The sequence below is a fragment of the Diadema setosum genome, chromosome 21 (genome assembly GCF_964275005.1).
Source record: "Diadema setosum chromosome 21, eeDiaSeto1, whole genome shotgun sequence".
Taxonomy (NCBI): Eukaryota; Metazoa; Echinodermata; class Echinoidea; order Diadematoida; family Diadematidae; genus Diadema; species Diadema setosum.
In genome coordinates, this window is record NC_092705.1 from 20,680,763 (window position 1) to 20,701,022 (window position 20,260).

The following is a 20,260-nucleotide window of genomic DNA, read 5'->3' on the forward strand; positions in this document are numbered from 1 at the left end:
CCATGAATGACAGACAGACAGAGGTCTTTGTTTCACACAGCATCAAGGCTGTCAGCACAACAATGTAAAATAGAACACTATCATTTCAGATAGGTTACTTTTGATGGCAGACATCAGTGTGGTACTTGACCCTCCACAGAACAAACTACAGTCAACCTTGCCCAGGTCGAATCTATTTGGAGTGAATAAATAGCTTTGACTTAAGAGAAAATTTGACTTATGATGGATTGAAATCAATAGAATATAAAGAGAAGAGGACTTGTAAAGACCTCCAACTTAGCCAAGTAAGGTATTCAATTTATGCAAGGTCGACTTGAGCAAGGTTGACTGTAAATATCTTTGTTCATTTGTTATGTGCTCTCTGGAATCTGACACACACACAGGGTGAGTTTAATAACAGGTATGTTAAGTATTTCATGTCTTGCAAACTGGTAATTGGGTAACCCATATTGAGGTGCATGTTGAAGTCCCGTCATCAGTTTCCCACAATGCATTGAGAGGTTGTAGAAAATATTGTTAGTTGAGAGCCAGAGGGTTGTTGGCACTGCTCAAAGTCTGCTGACATAATGCCCTCCTTCTTCTCAACTGGTGATGATGAGCAAATACTATTGCCCGAGGCAGAGAAAGAAAGATGGATAAATGTTGCTTTTCTTTAACATATTAAATGTATGTGTTCTGCCCATTAGCAAAAGCATGATGACATATTTCTGATGATGTACTTAAAAGTCAATCCAGAATGGTAAGCTTTATTATTCAGGTGTGTACATGTAAAATTGTATGTGGAGGTGGCAACATGCAGCTTGGGATTACAGTATATTAGTATTCTAAGGATTTGTGTAATATTCAGAACGTTGCTCCATATGCTGCATTGTTCAAGCTTTCGAGTTCCCATTTTTAGAAAAATTATGGAAGCTCAAAATTACTAGTGACACCAGATAACCTGTTGGATCTTGCCGAGTGAATTTGTTTAAAGACAAAAAAAAAAAACCAAACCCAAAACACACACATACACACAGAAGAAGATGATTTCATGACAATTTCATTTCCATCAACTTTATAAATGTTTGACGTATTGTGGGAGCCGGGCACCTTTGAATGTTCCATGGATAAATGTTGCTATATAAATGCTGTTTATCATCAGTGTCCTGTCAGTTTACTAATGCCAAAAAGGCTGATTTTCTGGTCTTTTCTTAATGAACATGTCAACTTAAACAAGTTCCAATTGAAACATCCCCTTTCTGCACTTCTAAGCTTCTGCATATGTATAACTGCAAGTGTCTAGCTGGACAACATCACTACTGCATAACTATACCACGGTAAATACTACAAATGTACTTTTAACTGAAAGGAATAACCATGCAAGTGGAAGGACATTGCTTGTACAATACTAAATTGGCATACAAAATGGAGAGGCCCAAAATTTATCCTCTAAATCATGAAAATGTTACTAACACATGCTCATTCAGTGTATAATGTTTCTGTCAGCAACATCTATACACAAACCAAGGTGGAGACTTTGTAGATTCAAGGCCAATGCTGCTAAATAGAAATATCTGTGAGCGGCTCTGTACTCCCTACATCTGTTTGCAGTCAACAGGAAAGGCTTTAGCTATGATGTCAGAAGAGTGGCTGTGTGATCACAAATATATTGTGAAGTATAGATACAGTACAGAGGTAAAATGTATTTAGAATGAGACTTTATTTATGTATCCATGTGATTGCTGGCAATAACTTCATACTATCTTACTTTCTACTTGCTCATTTCTTTTTGATGTGTTCCTTATGCAATTACCATGTCAATGGGTGGGAAATGGAGCATACAACTCGAGCGAGTTTAAATGATGTGTAGTTTCTCGCCCATTCATCCAGATTGTATCCATGCCCTTGTTTCAAATTGTATTTCCTTTGCAAACTTTGAAATAAATATGCATCTATATCAAGACAAAACAGAGCTTTACCATCTTCTCTTGTGTCATCATTTACTTCTTTCATGGAAGTTTTGTTCCCCCATGATATTTACAGTCAACTTTGCTTAAGTCGACCTCATGTAAGTCAAATAATTGCCAAAGTTGAAGGTCTTATCAAGTCCTCTTCTCTTTATATTCCTAGTGATTTTACTCCCTCATAAGTTGATTTTCTCCAAAGACAAAGATATTTCTTCAGTCCAAGGTTGACTGATAGGCCCATAAGTACTCTGATTGTAGGATGCAGGATGCATTTTCAAGGAAAACCAAGAAAGCTAACAAACACACAAGTACAAAATGTTTTTCAGTTTTCACACAAGTTCATTATTACATCACAAGTCAATTATTTTCAACAAAACAGGTAGTGTCTGTCTATTCTATTACATTTCTTACTTAAGAAGACTCTTGATATCACAAATTGTGCAGGGACGATCTTGTCAAAAAAAGAAAAATGACAAACACAAAGGAACTTAGATTCAATGTGTGAAAACCGTGACTTGGCAATCCATGGACATTTATAACTAAATTTCACCATTTTGTCATGATTGTTTTACAAGTCTTGGAACTGACACAAGGACATTTTCCAAAAATCACCACGATGACTTGTTTAATGAGGTCTATGCCTCAGATAATTACAGTCAATTCCAAGACATTTCCCTAACAGGAAATAGCAAGAAAGTGGGTCAGCTACTGTACTTGGTAAGGTCGAGTGTGAATCATAATTTTGTTATATTACCTGCAGAAGGGCATTAGCTAGGACATTACTGTGGAAAGCTTTATTTTCTTGGTTTTCGATCTGTCAACAACAGGCTTCCATGAATTTTTCTATGGTACATTAGTAACTGAAGTATGTTTAGAACAAGGTATGGGTTGCAACAAAGTGGAATCAGTGGTCCAAGCAACCTCATTAAAACAGGGTTTTCCTGTATTCTGGTTGAAATCTAGTCAATCATCCTGCGGATCACAGAGAAATTCCTCCAGGTGTTGATGCATGAAAGTTCACACCAATGGCTCTTCTACTTCCAGGTCAACTTCTTGCACTGTTCTCTCTTAGCCTTCATGTGTGTCTTTCACCTTTGATTTACCAATTGTCTCAAACCCATCTCAGGCCCAAAATAGGACCCCATGGTCATAAATCTGGTTTTGGGTGTCTGTGGCTCTCTTTCACATGGAATGGTGGTCCATGACCAGGGACAATGATGTCAGCCATCTTCAGAACCAAGTTCCGATTCTTTTCCTGAGATGGTGGGTCCTCACTGCAGTCTCTCCATAATGAAGGGTCACTGAGGTCAGCTTCGCTCTCAAAGAGATCCCCTGGGATAAGTTAGGATGGAAGAAGGTGAGAAAAAGCCATTTATGTGATTTGTTTTGTCTTTATCATATACAATCAGATTTTCGCATTGATAACACCCAATATGATTAAACTGTCTAAATGCTACTTCAGGGTCTTAAAATATAACATCTTGGCTCTATTTTGCAGAAAACTCCATTCAGTTTGGTTAAGCAGTCACAGAGAAATGTGGATTGTTGTAAAGCATGTCATGAGTCTGATTCTTCCAAGTTTAGCACTTGAATGCTCTTGTGTGTGAACACAATAGACAGAACTTGGAGGGAAGAGATTCCTGACATACTCTACAAAATTCCTCATTTCTCTTTGACCACTGAAGCAAATCGAATAGGGTTTTTTGTAAGATGTGGGCAATGAGTTATAGTTTTGTATCCTGAAATTGTATTTGGATTGAATCACTATTTTTAAAGATATCATTGCAGAGGATCCCGCCGTAATTTTTTTTTGGGGACATACGGTACAGAAACATAAATAGCCAACCAAACCAAATCATGGGGAATTTAGAGAAGCTACAGGTCAATTTTACACTAACATGATATCAGGAGTCATGTCACAAATACAGAACTGCCAAACTTGGCAGTCCTTCCCCTTCCCCATCACCACCCCCCCCCCCCCACACACACACAAGGAAGAACAAAATGAAACAAAAACCAAATATATATTAACTAGTGAAAAATTGAGCAAACAAAATGGGATTCCATCGGGACTCGAACCCGAGACCTCCGGATGCTAGCCCGGTGCTCTACCGACTGAGCTATAGAAAGCCTAGTTCAGTGTTCGTCCCAGAAACCCTAAATTCTCAATGCTCAGATGGTCAGAAGCTATAACAGTGTGTTTGTGTGTGACACACACGTACACACTTGAACCTGGCATAAACCCGAAGGATAATTCAACTTGGGGATAAATGCGAGGGATCACCGAAGTGATGCAGCTTTTTGAGTATGTTTGCATTTGTTAAATATATATACAGCTGTACACACATTGTGAAATTGAGAAAATCCTAAATGAAAGTAATACCATGTAATCTACACACAAATTACGCTACATGAGATTCAGAACAAATATATAAACATATATATATATATATATATATATGTATATAATAAGTCTTGTTCCAAACATTGTAGTTGTTCCGCGTATTGGCAGTACTAGAAATAGCAATAATAATGTCACAACAGAGGAATGCAGGGAATGCATTAATAGCCAATCTTGATTTAATGAATAATCCGAATTTTCGAGGATCCTTCCTCTTCATCAGGGATGACTAGTGCGAATGAATTTTCACAGTCATATTAACAGTGAGGTGTTACTACCCTACTAGCGCGCGTGCAATTTGTGTAACCAAAACAAAAAATAATAGATAATAACAAACACATGTTGTGCGCTTATGAGTGTCACTGTAAATATCACTGTGAAAATCCATTGGCACTTTCATTGTACAACGTATCATGTTAACTTCATCGCCCCTATGACGCTTCTATTATTATTGCCATTATTGTCTCATGATCCCCCTGCGCAGCGCGCGCAATCCCAGTGTGACGTCCTCTCCACTAAGACGCAAGGCACGACACTCACAAGCGCACAACACGCGCCCGTTGCTACTATCTACCACTTTCTGCTTTGGTTACACAAATTGTGCGCTCTAGCAGGGCAGCAATTACACCTGTTAAAGGTGCATGGTCCCCATGTTTTAGTCAAATGCGTACGCGGGCGCACGGCGCAAGTTTCCTACAGAGACCTACGCTATCGACTCCTCTTTAGCGCTTACGCTTTGGCCCACTTCCCCGAGTCCGACGAAATCCGATTCACTGTAGTCAGTGGTCGGATCACAGTTCGGCTCATGATTCAGCTGAGGGGGATGACAGCTTTAGCAAACTTCTTTTGTGATGTCATAATAACAAGCACATATGCACGCACCCTGGCATTACTACAGTGTGCGCGACGCTCAGAGAAGACAACGAAGGCAACGTTACTTAGCAACACCTACGCACTTTACGCACGGGGACCACGCCATACTACTGCATGTAGCGATGTGATACATATGTGGTTTTTTATCCTGTTGTTTTTCTTTATACTGTCTAAGTTCTTCCTTTACTGAGGGAGGTGTTCCTTCATTCCTTAGTAGCCTTACAAAAAACAAAACAAAATAAAACAAAACAAAACAAAAAATACAGTGTGTGTGTGGAGGAAGAATCTCCGGCATCCCATACCTGCAATCACTACCACCTTGGGGCCATCCTTGACTACCAGACTGACATCATTGTGGGTGTGGCCAGGTGTGGGCATGACAACCAGCTCCGAGCTTATCTCATATGGATTTCCCTTTTCAGCAAACATGAGGAAAATATATTACTACTTGACTGCATCATGCACAGTCAAACAAAAAGGTTCACTGACACTGTACTTTTAGCTTTGTCAACCAAGTCAAGATGTTATACACACAGTCAGTTTTTAAAACTCTTTACACATCATTTTCACTCAACAAAGATGACTCAAATGATAGCAAGCTTAAATTTGTCAGTCTTATAAGTTGAGTCTCCGGTGATCCCTGTCAGGAGTTAAAGCTGCTTGATCATTATCACATTATCACAAGGTGTAAGATTCATCATTGTGCAGACTATGTGGAGAAGTTTATGAAAGCAGTGAGGTGAGAGAAGTAATGGCGTACATTGTACAGTGGACTCCCATTATAACAAAGTCCCTGGGATAGTCAAGGCGCTAATTCCTGTACGGGCCTTAATTAAGGAGTTCGTTCAACCCACCCCGCAGAAAAGGTTTGACCACACAGAGTGGTAGATGGGACCTCCAGGAACACCCCCAGGTAGTATGTGAGTCGAAATTGTGGTATCAATAAAATTTTACAGGCCATTTTAGTCGCGACAAGACCTTTTTATTCGAAAAGGAGTCTGCGCACGCCAAGACTACTACACCCACCACTAGCACTGCTACAGACGCCAGTGCCAGTGGTGCGTGTAGTAGTCTTAGCGCACGCAGACTTTTTCCTCGGCAAACAAGGGTTTTTGCCAGCAAACTCACTAGCTGCGGTCAGTGTAGTTTAGTTTCTAGCCGTTTTTATTTCGTGTATATTTTTTCCGAGTTGCAGCAAGCCGAGTGAGGTTGCATACCCAGTGATTGTGACTCCAAACCGTTCGGGCGTCGCAATCACTTGGTATGCGCCTTCGCTCGGCTTAGCACAATAAAGTGGGCTTCTACACATGCGCAAGCTGCAACTCGGAGAGATGAAAACGAAATAAAAACGACTAGAAAGTAGACTGGGGTCGGTAACGGCTGGCACTGAAAATTACAACATAATCACAGTTTTTTTTTTGCAGTTATTTCATGAATGTTTCCTCAAAACACCGTAAAACCATGTATATATATGTTGCTAGAGATGTCAGCAAAACAATGGGATACATTGTAAGTTAAAATATTGTGCATGGTTACCATGGTAACCAGATGTATACAGGTGATTGATAATCCAAAAAATGCCTCCAACTGCTGCAAACTTTGGTATTTTTTGTTTAGTTTTTTTTTTGTAGATAGGTGAATTAAAAACAAACATTTCTATTGATTATTGTTCAAAAAAGTTTTTTTCCTGTTGCCATGGCAACCAGTAATATCCAATCAGGATTCAGCTGTCAATACTTAAGAACTAATGCCCATATTTTCAAAAAGCTCAATAAGCATGTCATTCTGCATAATTGTTACATTTACCGTACTTTTAACACATATTTGACTTCAAATTACAGGCAAATGTTGTTTCCAGCAATGTATGGACACAAAATTCCTTTCAAAATCTATGTTGATACAGAGAGCAAAGCCGACGATATTCTGATATTAGCTTTTTAGAGTATATATTTACAGAGAAATGGTTATTCGAAACAACCTTGGAAAAGAGCAGAAGAAAGCAATTGATTTTTCTTGTTCTTAAAGGAAATTTATTCAAGAATGCAGATAAATTCCTTTCTAAAGAAGGAATATACAAGTACACTGCATTATCCATCAATGGAATTAAAAGCGTACTTTTTCGTTGGTAAGCTAGGGTTAAAAATATAAAAAAAATGAAAAGTCATGACATGTAAATTTGTATTAAAACGTGCAGTAATGAATTAATGCTATTAAGGAGAGAATGAGGGAAAATCTTAGGGGTCCTATCCGTTTTCTCCAGGTTAACTTTGTAGTGTTGAGGTGGGTAGTTTAACCCTATAAAGCCCAAGGGGGGGGGGGGGCACATTGTGCCCCCTACCATTTCATTTGCCGCTCCTAAACCCTTTACCCGATTTCAACCAAATTTGGTGGCTTTTCCTAAAATCTTATTACAAACATTTTGATATATAATTTAGGTATGTCCGATATTCCTGTTTGCTATGGCAACCGTAAACTGACAACCATGTTAGTCAGATTTTGTATGATTTTCTGTTTCAATTTCAGTTAACAATATAATTATGGATGAAATTGGGGTTTTCTTGGCCATAGTTTGCTAAAGGAAAAAAATGTGAAGTAATTATGGTTGAGAATTACCCTGAAATGGTATTCTTATTATTTCCTTTATTTTCTATATAACATAGGCATCAAACAATATAGATATAATAGAAATAATCGAAAATACAACATTTTTCAAAGATTACCTTTTTATTTTGTGTTATCTTCACACAAGCTTTGCCTGGAATATCATTTGTTTATCATAATATCAATCTGTAAACTTAAAATTTCATTATTTTGGAAATATGAAATGTGATACAAATATATGCACCCATTCCAAGCAATACGTAATAGGTTTCATATATTTCTTTGTATTGTAATGAATTACGCCCCCACATGTTGACCTTGAGAAATTTCAACCATAACAAATAGTGAACGTTGACTTGCTCTTCCTTTGTAGTAAATATGAAAATGATTAATGAAAAATAACAAAATATTTACTGGGGATAAAGAAATAGAAAGAAAAAACATGATTTTAGCATATTTTCTATGTATTTTTTATATTTTGGGAAATAGTGCCCTCAGTGGGTAACTTTGAGAAATGTTGGGTCATGTAGAGCATGAGTTGCTCTACCCATGTGCCAAATATGACGGTCATACATCATACAATAAAGAAGTTATGTAGTGGGCACAATGTGCCATCCCCCCCCCCCCCCCCCCTTGGGCCTGGAAGGGGTCAAAATAGCTTGGGCTTTATAGAGTTAAGACCCGACCTACAATGGGTGATCATGAGCACGTAAGGCAAAATAAACAAACGTGTCTGGATTCCAGATATTTTTTTTTTCACTTTATCCTACTTTGTTGTGGCAAACTTATAAATGACTGTGGAAAAATAGAAAGTTATCTAAGCCCGAAATGTCCTTAAAATACCCTGATCCACAAATAAAATTGTTGAACAAAAAAGTTACAAAACTTGTACTGTAATGTATAGCAAAGTACTGAAGGTCAGTCACACTGTGAGCTCTAGTAACAGGCATAACAAGAATTTCATATCTAACAAAGAACTGACGATTCGAACTTGGTTATGAAATATCACCATAAGTTGTCCAAATAATGATACCCTATATCGACAGAATGAATCAAATTTCGTGCACTTACAGTCCACGAAAAGCACAAAAATGTATCTACACTTTAGATATAGCCTATAACAAACAGAATGATTCAAATTTCTTGCACTTACAGTCCACGAAAAGCACGAAAAAGTATTTACACTCGAGATATTTTTTTTTCACTTTTATCGCACGCTGGTGTGGTACAAACATAAATGCTAATGGTATATTTGAGACAGAAGACAGTTGTCTGATTGTCTGAATTGTCTGACCCTGATTCACAAATACCTCGATCCACAAATAAACTTGTTGAAAATAAAGCTAAAATACTTGTGTGTATATATATATATATATATATATATATATATATATGTATAACGAAGTACTGAAAGTCAATCCATCACACTGTGAGCTCTAGTAACAGGCTTAACAAGAAATGAAAAATTGAATTCATATTTAACAAATAAATGGTAATTCGAACTTGATTATGAAATGTCACCACAAGTTGTTCAAATATATATAGCTTACCAACGAAAAATACGCTTTTAATTCCATTGATGGATAATGCAGTGTACGTGTATATTCCTTTTTTAAAAAGGAATTTATCTGCATTCTTGAATAAATTTCCTTTAAGAACAAGAACAATCAATTGCTTTCTTCTGCTATTGTATTGACAGCTGAATCCTGATTGGATATTACTGGTTGCCATGGCAACAGGAAAAAAAAACTTTTTTGAACTATAATCAATAGAAATGTTTGTTTTTAATTCACCTATCTACAAAAAAAAAAACTAAACAAAAAATACCAAAGTTTGCAGCAGTTGGAGGCATTTTTTGGATTATCAATCACCTGTATACACCTGGTTACCATGGTAACCATGCTCAATATTTTAACTTACAATGTATCCCATTGTTTTGCTGACATCTCTAGCAACATATATATACCTGGTTTTACGGTGTTTTGAGGAATTATTCATGAAATAACTGCAAAAAACTGTGATTATGTTGTGATTTTCAGTGCCAGCCGTAACCGACCCCAGTCTAGTTTCTAGTCGTTTTTATTTCGTTTTCATCTCTCCGAGTTGCAGCTTGCGCATTTCTAGAAGCCCAATTTATTGTGCTAAGCCGAGCGAAGGCGCATACCAAGTGATTGAGACGCCCAAACGGTTTGGGGTCACAATCACTGGGTATGCAACCTCACTCGGCTTGCTGGAACTCGGAAAAAAATATGAAGAGTTTGTTTGCAAAAACCGATAAGTCCATATTTATCAAATGGAGATATTTGCGATTAAAGGTCAAGAAAAATAAAGAGAATAATAAGAAAATTTTTGCTTCTTTTGACCATAACTTCACAAATATACCTTTATATATAGTGACCAGTATATCATTTAAAAGGTATTATTTTGTCCTTTATGACAGAGACCGTACTTCAAAATCTTCAAAAATGGACTTATCGGTTTTTGCAAACAAACTCTTCATATACACGAAATAAAAACGACTAGAAACTAAACTACACTGACCTCAGCTAGTGAGTTTGCTGGCAAAAACCCTTGTTTGCCGAGGAAAAAGTCTGCGTGCGCTAAGACTACTACACGCACCACTGGCACTGGCGCCTGTAGCAGTGCTAGTGGTGGGTGTATAGTCTTGGCGCGCGCAGACTCCTTTTCGAACAATAAGGTCTTGTCGCAACTAAAATGGCCTGTAAAATTTCATTGATACCACAATTTCGAATCACATACTACTTAGGGGTGTTCCAGAGAGTCCAACCGACAACTCTATGCAGTCAAACCTTTTCTGCGGGGTGGGTTGAACGAAGTCATTTTTTCTGGGTCCCTGCGCCTGGACTAGGACTGGCAGTTTTCTTTCGTTATGTCAACATTTTGTTTTAACCAAACAAATAAGCAATGAAAAACATAGAGTGGATAATGTTGCATCCTGAATCTTTACTTTGTTGTAACTGTATTGAATTAAATCTTCTTCTAAAGGTTTGGTATAATGGTGTCCTAATTTCTTCTGACCAATTTTACATTTGTTACAACAAGTGGAACACTATGATGTTGCAGACAACCACATTGTCACTGATGTTGGAACACAGTCCCTATGTACAATTATATAACAACCATTAGCATGTCACTGCATAGGTTGATGCGCAATTGAAGGGTGCATACATTGATTAATTTCTGAATTACCATTCCTACCTCTGAGAAAGAGTGTGAGGTGTAGAGGTCTCCACGGCAGATGTCCCATCCAACGATGTGGGTGGCACCGGGAAACAAATTCAGGTTACCGATGTGGTCCGAGTGGCCGTGTGTGCCGATCACATGACTTATGTCGTCCACTCCGACGCCAGCTTTGGCCAAAGCTTGTTTGTGGAGCAAGGTGGAGAAGCAAATATTGTGGCATGTAAAATAACAATCACCATAAAACCTTTAAACAATGTTACTGGTATCCTGGCTGCAAACTTAGTTATTTTTCAGGTTGATGAGTAATGCGACAAAATTACTTTTTGACCTTTTCTTAATAAAAGTTCTACATACACTGCATAGAGAAACACACATTACAAAGAGTAGAAAGGTCCTACTTGTGGGCATCAACAAAAAAATTGCCTTCTTGAAGAGTTTAGCTCTGTTTGAATGTCTATGGCAGATCTCACTTTTTTCTTTTTTTTTACAAATTTGACCACCATAATAGGTTTTGAAATCTTGGTCTGCCCTGATACTCAGGACACAAAGTTACAATAAACATCGACAAACATCTTCCGCCAAAAATTGTTTGACAAAGACATTTGGCTGAACAGAGTACGTGTAAGCTTATTTCTTCAGACCTAGGGTTTGTCTTTCCCCAATCACATGAATGAGTTATTTTTTTTTCATGAAAAACCATCTTTCAATTAAAATTGCTAGATATTATACTAATCTGAAACTTACCTTAAAAAGCTTACTGCTTCAAGTCTTAGACCTAACATTGCACATTATACCGATCTTAAACTTACTTTTACGAACTTTGATATGCTTCAAGTTTCCCATGTATATGCTCTGATCTTTGTAAGAGTGTTTCACATCATTTCAACTCTGATACTTAAAAGGAGTACATAGTATTAGCCCCGGCGATACGGTGCAATTAACTCAATAAGAGGCAAAAGCTTTTGAATTGGTAACGGTCATCGAGCACTGTGCGGAGGGAAGGACAAACTAGAAATGTCGCTACGGCGACTGGTGTATGCCTCCGCCATAATGCATGGTTCTCCTAATAGGTCTATAGTACAATGTCTTGACAATGTGTGATGACAGTTTTACCACAAATGTGCTGAATGTTCACTTTCCTAGAACTAGGTTCAATTGGATGAATAATTAAAACGTCAGAGTGCAGGTATTTGGGGGAACTGATGATTTTTACTTGACTTTTGACCCTTTTATAAGTTTATGCATTGAGTAATTTTCAAGGTATTGAGAAAAGTATAATTTCAGTATCAAATGGTAAAATAGTATTATCTAAACCTGGCCTTTGACCTTTGACCTCACAGTTCCAAAGAGAATCACTGTCAGGTAGAACATGCATAAATATGTAAGTTTCATGATAATACCTTGAGTTACTTTTGAGATATGGAGGAAGAAGTGCAATTTAGCACTTTCACTTGACCTTTGACCTTTTGACCTTTGACCTTTTGGCAAGAAACTTCCCACAGAATATATATTGGGTTATACATGCATACATCAAGTTAAAAAAAATCCTTCAGGCATTGCATAAATATAAGGAAAGTAGTGATATTTCAAGGAGTTGACCTTGACCTTTGACCCCCTGACCTTTGATCCATGACCCCCAACTTCCCTAGATAATCACTGCCCATCGGTACATGCATATATACTAAATTCCATGAAGATACCTTGAACCATTTGCGAGATATGGAGAAAAACATGAAATTTCAAACTTTTTTTCACAAAATAACCTGTGACCTTTGACCTTTGACCCCATGACCCTAAAATCCAAACAAAGTATCATCCCCCAGGATATACCCTCATACCAAGTTTGATGCAAAACCACCTCACGGTTCTTGAGATATCGACAAAAACAAAACGGGACGGACGTACGGACGGACGGACGTATGGACGTACGGACGGACGGACGACCCGAAAACATAATGCCTCCGGCCACTTCGTTGGCGGAGGCATTAAAAAATCTTGAAAGTTCACCTCCTCGTATCTCCCTTATTTTACCACCAAATCCCTTGAAACTTCACACATATATCTAATATGGATATATCATCCTTCATATGATTTTTGGGCGAAAGTGCTGATGTATCTTTTGAGATATGTTTGTTTTTCTGTTTGAGTCAACCATGGGAAAGGGTTACAATTTTTTCTGGACATAAGTCTGCGCCTGCATGACTATGTATTTGATTAACATATTGCTAGTCTGTATACACCAGACTCACTACCTGCGAAGTTTCGTGTTGGAGCAATTAGTAGTTAGGTGAAAATAAGAGCAAAAAGACAACTGAATTTAAGAGAAAATACTGGACATGCACAACTAGTTTATCCTCCTGCGCATGCGTTCTCTACTGGTCAGTGCACGCTTAGCTAATCAGCGGTGTCAAGTTCGGTGCAATGTGACAGGTTTCGTTTTTCGGTCCACAGGTTGGTGAGTGGGCAAGAGAGGAACCCTGCAATGTGCTTCAACTATTTCACACGGCACGAAAACCGATACATCGGACTGCGTACTGCTTACGCTATGGATTTTACGTGGGTCACAAGTGACACTGATCTCAATTTTTTTTCTGGACATATCCGTGCCCCAAATGATACAGAAAAGAAATTTGGAACACAGTATGGATATACTACCATAAGTTATATACCGAAGTTTCATTTTGGAGCAATGAAGGAAAATGTGAAAAAATAACACTTGTTTTGAGACCAAATTTTCTGTTTTGGAAGCTAAGTTTCGACGTTATTTTCACAGGTTTATACTCAATAAAACCCAAAATAACTAACACTGCGAGTTACAGAATAGTTTCTTCTTCAATTTGCTGTATAGATTTAATCATTTGATGGCTTCTGAGGTGAGATATTGCGATTGTCCTGCAACACTTCCCCAGCGGTTTTGCATACACAAGCTGTCTACTTTATGCAAATGAGGCTTCGATGTGCGATGCTTTTGGCGAGTTAATTGCACCGTATCGCCATGCCTGGTATCTGCATTGTGTAGTGCCTTTATTTTCAGTCAAGATCCTTTGCTCCGCCCATCTCCTGCATTCTTGTGGTAGTGAATGGAGACATGTCCCTACCGTCAATAAGGTACTGCCTATCCCATGGTCCGCCAGTGTCCACTAGCACCTTGCACTGTGAGGTCTCAACCAGTGTGATTGTGCCGTCGGCATGGAAACTCCCATCCTCTTCTGGGGTGCAGTAGCCTTCCTTCAAGACTGTGACCTATGACACACAAGAGTATTAAAAAGGTGAATTTCATGCAGAGGTAGCTAGAATGGCCCGAGAATAAGCAGGTTCTGGGGGTACACTAGTGCATCAAGCCTGCACTGGTACTGAAATATATCAACATGTATTATCACCTAACACTTGGGGATAAGCCCAAACTGATAAACTCATGTATGTCATGTGGCAGAAAACATGGGTTTACTGTAATCTAAATGCATGAAATTAACAACAAGTTCGCAACTACTAAATATTACACAGTAGTTCCCTAAAACTTTTTGGCAACAAGGGGAATTTACAGCAAGGAATACCATTGGTACTTTTTACTGTAATCTTGTCCTTTATGGAATTAAAGGAAAAGTTCACCTTCATTAACATAAGGATTGAGAGAATGTAGCAATATCAGTAGAACACACATCATTGAAAGTTTGAGAAAAATCTGACAATCCGTTCAAAAGTTATGAATTTTTGAAGTTTTTGTGCAGTCATCGCTGGATGAGAAGACTACTGCAGTGTATTATGTCACATGCGTACAACAATATAAGGAAAATATAAAGAGAATTTCACAAAATTTCATCTTTTGAAAAAAGTACCGTACACATTCCCTTGACTCGTTACTGACATAATGTTATTGGTAATATTATTCCCATTGCCTTTAGAAAGAGGCAAGTCAAGTGCTCTTTTATTATGCAAAAAAAGTGAAAATATGTTGAATTTTCTTTACATTTTCTTTATATTGTTGTACTCATATGACATCACGAGCCTTAGTAGTCTCCTCATCCAGCGGTCCAAACATAAAAATTTTAAGAATTCATAACTTTTGCATTGATTGTCCAATTTTCCTCAAACTTTCACTGATGTGTTCTACTAATATTGCTGCATTCTCTCAATCCTTATGTTTATGAAAGTGAACTTGTCCTTTAAGTTCAAGATGAGCCCCACACTCACTGTTACTTGGTCACTCTCATAGACTTTGTTCATCCTGAACTGTTACACACCATCCTGCAGAGAAAACAAAATCATAATTTGATGACAGATAGATTCATGGCATTTACAATTTAAACTACATAATGATGCCTCATGTCTTGCTCAATGTTAGGTGCATTCTACAAAGCGTTGGTTGAGAATGATAAGGGCATTAAGTTGTCACTAAATCCATTCCGAATTCACGATTCAATCGACATAAAAAGCCATGTCCCATCCAGCGCACACAGCAACCGTGCCGCCGGCCGGCGAGGCGCGATGGCTCTGCTGGTACTGAGCATTCAAAGCTAGCTAGCCAGGAATATAATACTGCTACGCTATACGCTATACCACGTATCCTGTAATGTGCGTCGCACACGTACACAAACTGTACAGTAATGTACAGTGCTTAACGAGTCGTCGCAAGCAAAAATACAGCATGCCCTTATTCGACATAAATACCCGTAAAAACGATTCAAATTCCAAGAAAATCACGCTCATGTGGCTGATACACTGCCAATAATGAATTTAAGTGGATTTGTGGAGAGAAAAGTACTCAGAGAGGGAGAATTTCTTCTACCATAGAGGGCACCATGGTGGCTTGACCCAAGACTATTTCGGGTTTAATTTAAACCCGAAATAGACTTGGGTTTAACTAAACCTCGCTAGCAGAATACAAAATTAAACCTCGGGTCTAGCTAAACCATAGGTGAGTCTAAAATGGGTTTAAACCTTGGTCTACAGTAGAATACGGGCCATAGTGTTCAAGACAACTTCACGCCCTTCTCATTCTCAACAGACGAAAGGTTTATCGACATGTATATACTGTTTTACCCTGAGGCTGAGATAAGCCTTGTATTTTTTTTTTTTTTTGGAAGTACAACCCAAAATAGAGCATAAACTTCCCCAGGACTTGTTAAAACAGTGATGAGAAAATGATGTGAATATGAGCTAATGATTGAAAGATTATTTCTTCAAGTACACTCGTTGACAGTTACACAGTGAACCAACTGAGATCATGTGTTTGAAGCTGAAATCACCACTTTATTCTGTGACTCAATATTGTTCAAATTTACATGACATTTGACAGAGAGTAAGACGATATTTTGTTCAATTCTTATGCAGTTTGGTCTAACTGAACTTCCCTTTTTTTTTGGTAAAAACCAAAAGCTCACCATGTATAACATAATTTTTTTTTTTTTTTTGAGATACAAAACTACATTTGTGCCTTTGAAAGTTAGTACCTTTACAGATGTTAATAAATGGTATTTGTACAAAACTGAACTGATGTGCAAATGTTCATACCAAATATGTAAGATCTCTCTAATAAGTCTGGGATTAACAGTCTAACATAAAATATGTCTGTAGATACAACTGGGTGGACCATGTACAGCGATAGGGCTGTGTATAGTTAGGTGGACCATATCACAGTACATGTCCTGTACCATCCTGTGCTAGGTTGCACTCCACATTCTTGGATCTCAACCAAAAACAAAACAAAACAAAACAAAACAAACAAAATGTCTATTTCATCCAGCATCGGTATGGAAGAAACTTCACATTGTCTATGGAATGGATAATCCCTTCCTGCTTAATTTAATGGAGAACTAGATATTCTAGTCTGGGAATGGTTGCATGGACATGGTGAGAACATGAAATCAAATGGCCCACACACTGTCCGTGGTGGATATGAGCCAGATTTGTTGGTAGTACAAAACTGTATTTAGGCCTATTTTAAGTTCATATATAGAATCTATCTAGATCTAGAGTAACCGTCTATAGGTGGTTCTAGACCAATTGAGACCAGCCTAGTGCGAGGGTCCTAATCTCGTGATCTCCCCCACACGACAGCATTTATTGAGACCCGAGAGTGGGTTTTCTTTTTTAAGATAATGTAAGTATATTTACTCCACTATCTGTTTCTACAGACTCTAGATCTCTAGTACATATACAGTGCTAAAATGCAATATTGTGTTCAATTCTAGCATTGAACTATTAATCTGACATCATCACTGATTCATAGATGGTCACTACCTACCAAGCAGTTTGTGATAGATCAAACTTCATCTGCTGATGTCTACAAGTTTTCATTTTTTTTTTCACGCACTGTAAACTAAAAGCATGGAACAATTTGGCTCCTAGTCCTAGCTCCATCTTGACCGAAAGATCGGTCTGTATCTGCCTGGTTGTTGGGGATATGTTCCGTGCCGCGGAGACTGCGACTGGCTGGGTTACGGATCCCCTCCTATACAGAAAGCGATAATGTCAAAAAATAAAACTAAGACTCCTCCGGGCAGAAGGATCTTTCTGTCAAGCTCCGGCATAACTGCACCAGCGACCCCAACCCGTACCGCCGGGGCCGGGGTTACATCTAACACGTTAGTTAGAAGTCTACTTTCTAGATCTAGGGCCTAGTTAATTCTACTATTTCCCCCAAAAAAGCAAAAGGACCCTCCTAAAGGCCCCGTCACACTACAGCGTATAAATCAGCGAATGCCTAGCGGATGGGCAAAATTTGGCAAAGTCCAGATACGCTCAAGTCCGCTCGAATTCGCAAGCAAAATGTGGCTTTCGAACGTTCGCCTAACGGAGGATGAGCATATGCTAACCGTGTTGCGAGCGGATAAAGTAACGAATGAAAGCGAATGCGTACAGTCCATCCAACGGATGCTGAGCGGACAAAGCGAATGAGCAGCTAATGCCCAACATATGCAGAGCGATACTGCGGCGATTACGTGACGGATCTCGGCTGACTCACACTTCACCAAATCATTTTGAGCAGTGACAGTGTCAAGTAATGTGGTGACTGTGAAAATGGCCCCCAAAAGAAGGAAGCAGAAGTCACCAACAAGTATAGTACTCCTGGGGGCATTTCATGAAGGAACTTGTCGGATAAAATGTCCGACAAGTCAATTATATCCGACAAGTTCAGAGAAATCAGCCAATCAGGCTAAAGAATTTCTCAAAATAAGTCGGGAATTTCTCAAAATAAGTCGGATATAATTGACTTGTCAGATATTTTATCCGACAAGTTCCTTCATGAAATGCCCCCCTGATGTTACTACCCTCGACAGTCCTCAAGATTTCCCTATTAAAGTGCACTTCCTTCTGATGACCACGTTGACGCATAATGTCGGTAGTCCAACATCCTCCATTGCGTCTGATGCCTCCAACTGGAGTCGAACTTTCACAATTCCCATCAAAATTCCACGCAGAGATTCCCATTTACTACAGGTTGACTTTTATAGCAGCGGTTTACAATAATGTTCTTGATACAAGCACTGCAAGTGCGGTTATTCTCTACCATTATATTTATTACTCAATGCCAGAATACGTATAATGTAATGTCATGTAGGGGTGTACCATAGTGGATAAGACTCCCGATTCCCGAACCGAGGACCCGGGTTCGAATACCGCCCAGTGCTTACATCCTTGGGCAAGATTTTTTACCTATGATATCCTTCTCGACCCAGGTGTATGGGTACCTGACAACGCTAGGGTAATAATAATAGCAGGGCCCTCTGGTAGAGCAGTGGCAACACTGAAGAGGCTACAGGCTGGGTAAATAAGACCTTTTTTTCTTATTATTGTTATTATTATCATTATCATTATCATTATTATGTGTGCTATGAATATCTATTTGTTTTTTCCTACTTCGTTTTATATATCAACGTGTGTTGCTGTTTCAGATTTGGTGGGCGAATTTGGACGAACGGCGGACGAATAAGAAACGAACGCAGAGCGACCAAAACTTTCGATCAGCGGATGCTAAGCAAACGCAGAGCGACCAAAACTTTCGATCAGCGGATGCTAAGCGAACGCAGAGCGACCAAAACTTTCGATCAGCGGATGCTAAGCGAACACAGAGCGGATTGTCATTCCGTTCGTCATCCGCTCAAGATTTTGGACATGTCCAAAATCAAAATTTGGCTCCGGCGGATCTCTGCGAATCTCTGCGAACAGCTAGCGGATACAGCAAACGTCAAGCGAGTCACGAACGACGAGCAACGGATGTGACCGTATCTCCAAATTTTCGGATCCGCTGGGCATTCGTTGGCTTGATCCGCTCTAGTGTGACGGGGGCTTAAGTTTAAACATGTTCTTTTTGAGGACCCTTCCTTCTCATCCTTTTTCTGAAAGTCCAATCTCTATGCAAACTCCAGTTAAAACTCCACAGGAGATGTTTGGGAGGTCTACTCATCCAAGATCCAAGATCCACTAGGCACTACTACAGTGTAACTCTGGAGCATGCTCCAGCCGCGCCGCGGTCGACGACCCCGCCAGCCTCCTCCGATCTAGCCTTTAAACAAGGCGGCTGCGCGGGATACCTTACCGCGGAGTTGGTGGCGCGTTGCCGCATGCCGCGCTGCGTTGGTAACGGGCTTTAAGATTGTACATTATTATGTTGCTGTCTGCTGTATGTGAGCCAAAGTATCAGTACACATACAGTGAAATAAAACGCATAGAATCTACCTTCAGCGTAAAATTTCCGCGGTGGCCAGTTTTGAAGCATCACTGCATCCCCTGCACATTAGGGCTCAGTAAGTTTGCACGTCCACACAACATCCATCCATTGACACCATAGGTACCACACCACGCACGCTGAACTGACGTGACACCGTCGCGACTTCGACGGTGTCAGTCGAGCCGTGCGCCCGCAGGGGAGCGAGCGAGCGGTCTCGTACCACTGTCAAGTGCTATGCTCTGGACAGTTGTGGATTACACGTTTGGGATCACATGACCCATCACATGGTCTGTAATGAGCTCACACGGGAATTCCCCGTAGAGACGTGTGTTAAAATTCAAATTTCAAAAAATTGTGTAAAATAGCTGGGAGAAATGAGGTGTTTCATATTCACTAACCTGAATAAGTGAGATATACCCTTTCATCCATCAAAATTCTAAGGCAGGTTCTTCGGCTCAATCTCTGTCCAAGGGTCCGCAAAGCCAGACTACGAGTTCTTTTTACTAAAAAAATCACCCCGGCACCTATTTTCTGTACATGCAGCCAATGAAATAAAGTCCCACC

The 20,260-nt window shown here is 39.2% G+C and overlaps 1 protein-coding gene across 1 annotated transcript; it reads right to left on the minus strand.

Moving 5' to 3' along the window:
* Window positions 1-1,037: 1,037 nt before the first annotated feature.
* On the minus strand, window positions 1,038-19,838 carry LOC140244810 (metallo-beta-lactamase domain-containing protein 1-like). The gene is made up of 6 exons (XM_072324424.1): window positions 19,705-19,838; window positions 15,217-15,270; window positions 14,124-14,268; window positions 11,041-11,204; window positions 5,523-5,634; window positions 1,038-3,278 (listed from the first exon to the last, which is right to left on the minus strand). Exons 2-6 carry the CDS (start codon window positions 15,247-15,249, stop codon window positions 3,094-3,096), a joined length of 639 nt encoding a protein of 212 aa, XP_072180525.1. The 5' UTR covers window positions 15,250-15,270; window positions 19,705-19,838; the 3' UTR covers window positions 1,038-3,093.
* Window positions 19,839-20,260: the final 422 nt, after the last annotated feature.

Coding starts and splice junctions, on each gene's coding strand:
- LOC140244810 (XM_072324424.1), bottom strand. CDS start 15,249: ATGAACAAAGTCTATGAGAGTGACCAAGTAACA. Junction 11,205..14,123: donor TAGGCAGTACCTTATTGACG/GTAGGGACATGT, acceptor TCCACAAACAAG/CTTTGGCCAAAGCTGGCGTC. Junction 5,635..11,040: donor CCTCACACTCTTTCTCAGAG/GTAGGAATGGTA, acceptor TTTGCTGAAAAG/GGAAATCCATATGAGATAAG.